The 5,991-nt window shown below is 52.9% G+C and overlaps 1 protein-coding gene across 1 annotated transcript; it reads right to left on the minus strand.

Moving 5' to 3' along the window:
* Nucleotides 1–1,098: 1,098 nt before the first annotated feature.
* LOC147974565 (phosphatidylinositol 4-phosphate 5-kinase 1-like) lies at nucleotides 1,099–5,497 on the minus strand. Its single transcript, XM_087517581.1, has 8 exons — nucleotides 4,248–5,497; nucleotides 3,975–4,142; nucleotides 3,715–3,880; nucleotides 3,264–3,374; nucleotides 2,998–3,191; nucleotides 2,769–2,899; nucleotides 2,595–2,691; nucleotides 1,099–1,972 (listed from the first exon to the last, which is right to left on the minus strand). Exons 1-8 carry the CDS (start codon nucleotides 5,255–5,257, stop codon nucleotides 1,663–1,665), a joined length of 2,187 nt encoding a protein of 728 aa, XP_087373707.1. The 5' UTR covers nucleotides 5,258–5,497; the 3' UTR covers nucleotides 1,099–1,662.
* Between the last annotated feature and the right edge of the window lie 494 nt (nucleotides 5,498–5,991).

Genomic DNA, 5,991 nt, shown 5'->3' on the forward strand with positions numbered 1-5,991 from the left:
CCGGGGACAAGAGTAGGCGAGCGCGCGTCTGTCGCGTGTCCGCGCCGACGCAAATCAGGCTCAAAAATGGGCCGGGAATGGGTCGCCCGCCGACGAAAAACGGACGCGCGTCCGTTTGGGTCTGCGCGTTGGGCCATCTTTTCTGTCCGCGCCGACCCAAACGGACAGCCGCGGACGAAATGGGTCGCCCCATTGAAGTTGCTCTAACATATCGACGAAAAAAATTCATCACGAAGGAAAAAAGATAATGGCGGGAGTGCAAGGTGTTCCAGATAAAAAAGAGAGAGAAAAGACAATGGCGGATGGAAATATGGAATCAACAAGACACCACCATGCCAGGAAGAAACAACGTTCGTTCCTTGCAAGATGCAACCCCAGGCATCCAACGTCCACGTGGCACCAGCCAACACGTCGGCACGGTCCGCGATGCCAGCGAACAGAGAGATTCCACATACTGAGCCAGAATTACACGTGGTAAACATAGGTAGGCAGAGCACAAAATACTGTCCATGCTGGAGCCTGGAGCATCATGCAGCACTCCTCCCGACCATGAAGCGTAAGCCACAGTGGCACATACGGCTGGCAGCGCGGCCGCTGTGCATGACTCGAGATGCCCATACGGCGGCCGGTGCTGTCTGCCTACGGTGTGATGGCGATGACCATGCGATGATCCGCAATCGGCGTGGCTGATCCAACGATCTTTGAATGGAATAAGCATGTGGATACCGATAAAGCGGTTCCAGGTTTGGGCATTATAGGAGTGGAAAGGATAGAGAGGATCACCGTTCCGATCTTAACCCATCTATCCATCGGCTGTTCCGTGCTATGCTGTGCTTTCCTTTCTCTTCTTTCCATGCGCTCCTATCACTTTTCCCCACTTCCAACACTCTCTCTCTCTCTCTGAGACATCACAGGCAGGCAGGCAGGCCTCGGTCATCACAGCAGGTCAAGGAAGGAGGGGTTGCAAGCCAAAGCTCTACCCTACCTTCTCTCTCCAGCCTGCAAAAAGCTATCCGTCGGAGGGGCCAATAAAAACTGTGAAAGGAAGAAGCCAACGACGCAGAAGAGAGTGAGGGAGAGGGGAAGAAAGATGCCGAATTCAATTCTGATCCACCGCCCACCATTCACTGGATCGAAAATGTTGTATCTGTACATGATCTCTCTCATTATTCATTCACTGCTTGCCGCAGCCTTAAATTACCCTCTTTCTGGAAACAAAAATTCCCTATCCCCCCCTTCTTTACATCCAACAGATATATAAAAAGGGGAAATAAATTAAACCAGCCAAGAAAAGAATCCTAACTGATATGCTACCAAGGGAGCTGGAAGGACCAACCTCACCACCCACCAAATCACAAAATGTACAGATGCCTACTAGTTTCGATCCTCGTGGCCGCGTTCCAAAATCCAGCCACAGTCCACATTCTGGTCGCTGCGACTTGCTTTGCAACATCGTCTCCCTTCTCTGCTGATCGAGGTTCGTTCAACGGTGATTACCCGGTCGACGAGCTGATGTTACCGGAGTCCAGCGGCTGATGATGATCGTTGTTGGTATTTAACAATGGAGTTCCTTTGACAATGCAGAAGATTGACCAAAACCACCTCGGAATCATCCGCTGGACTTCAAATGGAATTCCTGTTGCATCTTTTGACCCCAAAATTCTAGCCATCTTCCACAAAAATTCTGCCGATGAAATCCTGAAACCTCTTGGAGTAGAGCTTCGGGTCCACCGCAGATATCGAATTGGGGTCCGTCTGCAACGACTTGTAAACATGCTCTAGCCTTTTGGTGATGTCATAGTCCTGGAGAATGTCGATTATCCCAAAATACAGAATCACGTCATGCACTTCGCCGGTCTGGTTCGGGGCCAGGAACCCCCCACCACTCAGGAGAAACGGGTCGAACTCGCTTCTTCTGGATGCTTGCTCTGCCCGGGCTGGCATGTGCGCACCCAACCTAATCAATGGCTTCCTGAAATCAAGAAAAAGTTGGCATTAGAGAACACAGATTAATGGAGTTAACAAATAAGCTGTGGAGCATTCGTTGCTCTTAAACTGGACAGGACAATCATCTCTAATGCAGCTGAGCAAACAGCTAGGACCCAACAATGCCTAAACGCACAGATGTGTTAACCAAGTGGACGGCAATGAAGATTTTGCAGTATGATGGCTGCTCAAAGTTTCAACTAAGATGGGCACTGAGCCAGGTACAGCTTGTATGAGTTATATAAGGGTGTGAGCCATGTGTAGAACCCGTGACAAAGCACAAAAGCCATGCTTTTAGGCATGACAAAGCACAAGGATGGGCTAGTAAGATTATATAGAATAAAATCAACTAATTGCTTTCAGGTTGTTGAAGTTGCACTATCTCTTTCAATTTTCTAACATGCAGTTGTAATCTTGCAATTTTATCTTCAGCAAACAACAAATGTCAAAATGAATCGACGAATTACTTCCTTTTCATGTGGTCATTTTGAGAAAAGTTGGTAGAATTACACTTACATGAACCCAGGCTTGTTTTGAATGGATGAATTTCAAATGAATTTTGCAAGAAAAAGGTAAGAAACAGTTCAAAAGAAAACATGGCAACATACCTGCAGTCAGGTATCCTATCATAATCATTATCTGAGAAGCACAGCTCTGGCATGCCACCACCACCAACTTGAAATGTCTCGCACTTCATTGATAGCTCTGCTTAAGGATAATCGCTTGTGTTAGCACATATGTGCAATCTTTTAACTTTTATGGGTAAAGAACAGGGAACTTACTTGGAGAAGCGGTAAAAGTTGACAATCCCATCTTCGAGGCAGAGACATCGTCACAGAAGTGAACTCCTACCAAGAAGCTGTAATCCATAATACCTTCAGACTCCAAAAATTCACAATCTCTCTGTAGTTGCCTGAAGAATAGATCCGCACATCAAGTCAGTATTACCGATTCAATTATTTTCTTGAAAGTAATTTTGACACCCAAAATATCATCAGGGGTTGAACTTACTCATGGAGATCTCTGTACCAAGATCGCCGCAACCGAAATACAAAGTTGAGGTCCAAGTCTTTAAGAGTAGTTGTCTCATCAATCTCTTCTTCAAATTTGTCTGCCGTTCGGCCATATGATGAACCTTTAAGATCAAAACGGCGATGAATCTGATAGTCCGAGCAGAACAAATTTCCCATGACAATAAAACGGACCTGGAGAAGTAGTCGTTGATCAGTAACTAACATAGAAACATTTTGTGGCAAGGAATTGCAAATATTGCGCACCTTCGGTCCATTGATAGGCTTTACACAGTGGACACCATAGAACCTTGTAATTAGAGAGTAATCATATCGACTAACATGTTGGTAGTAGCTAGGCAACATCCGAATAAGCAACTGCACAGGCAAATAGCAAGGTGATGAGATACCATTTAACAAACAAACCGATTCTCTCAAAGTATTTCTACTTGGCAGCACATTTAGCTTTAATTAATATGCATCGAAACATAAGGACTAAGAAGACAATGCCAGAACAATGGTGCACATTCGCAAGACTTGAAACCCTATGCGAGAAACAAGATTTTCCTAATTTAATGCCATTTCCCCGATGCAATTCAAACAATCATGCCAATCATTTCACAAGTGACAGAACCTCGAATCCAAATAAAAGGTTACCTACTTCATACAGGCTGTAAACAAGTGCAGTTCATAACGATGGCATGAGCAAGAAAATTACCTTGACTTCTGATTTTCTCACTGTTTTAATCATGAAACGGTCATCTTGGGTGAGGTAAAAGAAACTTCCGCTCTTCCCAGGCGAAGACAGTTCCCTCAGGGCATCATTTCCACAGATAGCGAGCATGTAATCCGCCGGATCAACAGTAAACAATTTCCTCAAATGTCTGCATAATCCAGCATCCCCCAGTCAATAATACAGTAACAATTAAAACAAAGCAATCCAGAGAACATTGATTAGAAGGAATGGCAAGCAAGCACCTGAACACCATGGGGCAGTAGTCCTTCCACCGGAAATCTGGGGAGGAATGTGGTGGCGTGACCTTTGACCCCTCAGGAGGGAACCGCGTCCAGAACTTCTCCCTAGGATCAAAATCTGCCAGTGCAAGCTCCCGCATCGGCACGGCCGCAGATTTCCCCACCGAATGCCTGAAAGATGCCCACAATAAACACCCACAATTCTAGCAATTCGCTGAAATACAAGCCACATTGCAAGCATTTCAGCATTTCAACAACTAAATAACGAGGAATCACCTGATGCCCAATTGCAGCTGCAACATGAGCTCGTAGTTCTTATGCCCCTTGGAGATGGTCTGCCCAGGTCGCTTCCCCTCAGGCGTGGTGGCGGCTGAGGACGACCAGCACGGGCCTCCGTTGGGTCCTCGCCGGGCGCTGCGCTGCGTCCGCATGTACGTTGGCCCACCTCCAGCGGGCGCGGCCTCCCGGTAGAGCATGGAGGCCTCGAGCGCATCCACAATGTCGCAGGTGATGTCCCCTGCCTCGCCCTCCGATTCCCAGATGCAGATCCGCGGCACGGAGGCAGCCTTCTCCCCAATCCCCTCCACGGAGGACCTCTTCCGCGCCGCGCCCCCGACGCCAACCGGCGGGAAGAAGGTGCCGCTTATGGCCGGCAGGTCCACACAGCTCCTCGGCCAGGAGCCGACGTACCTGCTCCCGTCGGGCCAGGTGAAGACCCCCGTGCCCCTGGGCACGCCGTTCTCCCACACGCCGTCGTAGCGGCTCCCGTTGGCCCAGATCAGCACGCCGCGGCCGGAGATGACGCCGCCCCGCCACTCCCCAACGTACTGGTTCCCGGCGGCCCAGACGTAGCGGCCGTGGCCGTCCTGCATGTTGCGGCGCCACTGGCCCTCGTAGTAGTCCCCGTTGGCGTAGCTCTTGGCGCCGGCCCCGTGGCGGCGGTCGGCCGCCCAGGCGCCGCGGTAGGTGGCGCCGTCGGGCCCGACGAAGACGCCCTGCCCCTCGATCCGGCCCCCGCGGAACTCGCCCTCGAAGGTGGCGCCCGACGGCCAGGAGAAGCGGCCCTTGCCCGACGCCTTGCCGCGCCGCCACTCCCCCTCGTACATGCACCCGTCCGCCCACACGTACTTGCCCTTGCCGTGCGGCGCGCCGCCCGCGAACCCGCCGCTGTACACGTCCCCATTCGGCAGCGCCTTCTCCACGAACGCCGCCTCGCCCCCCTCCCCCTCGCCGCCGCCTCCGCCGCCGGCGGAGGCGAGGATCATCGCCGGCGCCACCCGCCTCATCCGCCCGCGCCGCTCACGCCGCCGGCATTGCAGATCGGGGCCGCTAGGGTTTGCGATTCGGGGCCTCCTCCGCCTCCCTCCCCTCCTAAAGCCTCTCTCCCTCCCCTTTTCGCCTCTGTTTTTTTCTGTGCGCTCTCGCTGGCGGTTTGATTTGGGCTAGCGGTGGCGGTGGTGGTGGCACTGGGCTGGCTAGTAGTAGTACTGTGCGGGCGTGGAAGGGGGAGGGGATGGGGATGGACGGAAGAGGACTGAGGGGGAGGGGGAGGGGACGGGCGCTTTTACCGTACTGCCCCCGCGGCTGGGGGCGCAACGGGAGGCCGCTGCCGCTCCTCGGCATACCGCATCTGGGGGGCCGGGGGGAGTTTACGGAACTGCCCCTATCTGGGCCCGAGCCGCCCGTGGTCCCGCCGGCCTTCGTCGTCGTCGACCTCTTCTGGGTCGGGTCGGTGGGTGGAACGCGCGCGGCCGTGCTGGTGCTGCGCCTGCGCGCGGATGACGAGGGCCGGTGACGGGTCGGGTCCCGGGTCCGGGCGTTGGGGGTGGCGCGGGGCCCCTCGGGCTCGGGGGTTGGGGCGGGGGGCTCACCGACATGTGGGGTCGGCCTACTACTGTGGCGTTTCTTTGTTTTTCACGAGCATGCATTCACTGCTGACTTCTTTGGGCCAGCGCTGCTGCTGGCCGGTCGGCGCGACGACGAAGGAAGGGCACGTTTTGTTCGAGGCTGATTTGATTTT

This window comes from Triticum urartu, chromosome 4A (genome assembly GCF_056163025.1).
Source record: "Triticum urartu cultivar PI428250 chromosome 4A, HENAU_Tu73, whole genome shotgun sequence".
NCBI classification, from domain to species: Eukaryota; Viridiplantae; Streptophyta; class Magnoliopsida; order Poales; family Poaceae; genus Triticum; species Triticum urartu.

Excerpts from the sequence above, each read along its gene's own strand:
- LOC147974565 (XM_087517581.1), bottom strand. The coding sequence starts at position 5,257 with ATGAGGCGGGTGGCGCCGGCGATGATCCTCGCCTCCGCCGGCGGCGGA. Across the intron at positions 3,375-3,714 it reads TGAGAAAATCAGAAGTCAAG|TTGCTTATTCGGATGTTGCC; the intron begins GTAATTTTCTTG and ends TTGCCTGTGCAG. Across the intron at positions 2,900-2,997 it reads TGGTACAGAGATCTCCATGA|GCAACTACAGAGAGATTGTG; the intron begins GTAAGTTCAACC and ends TCTATTCTTCAG.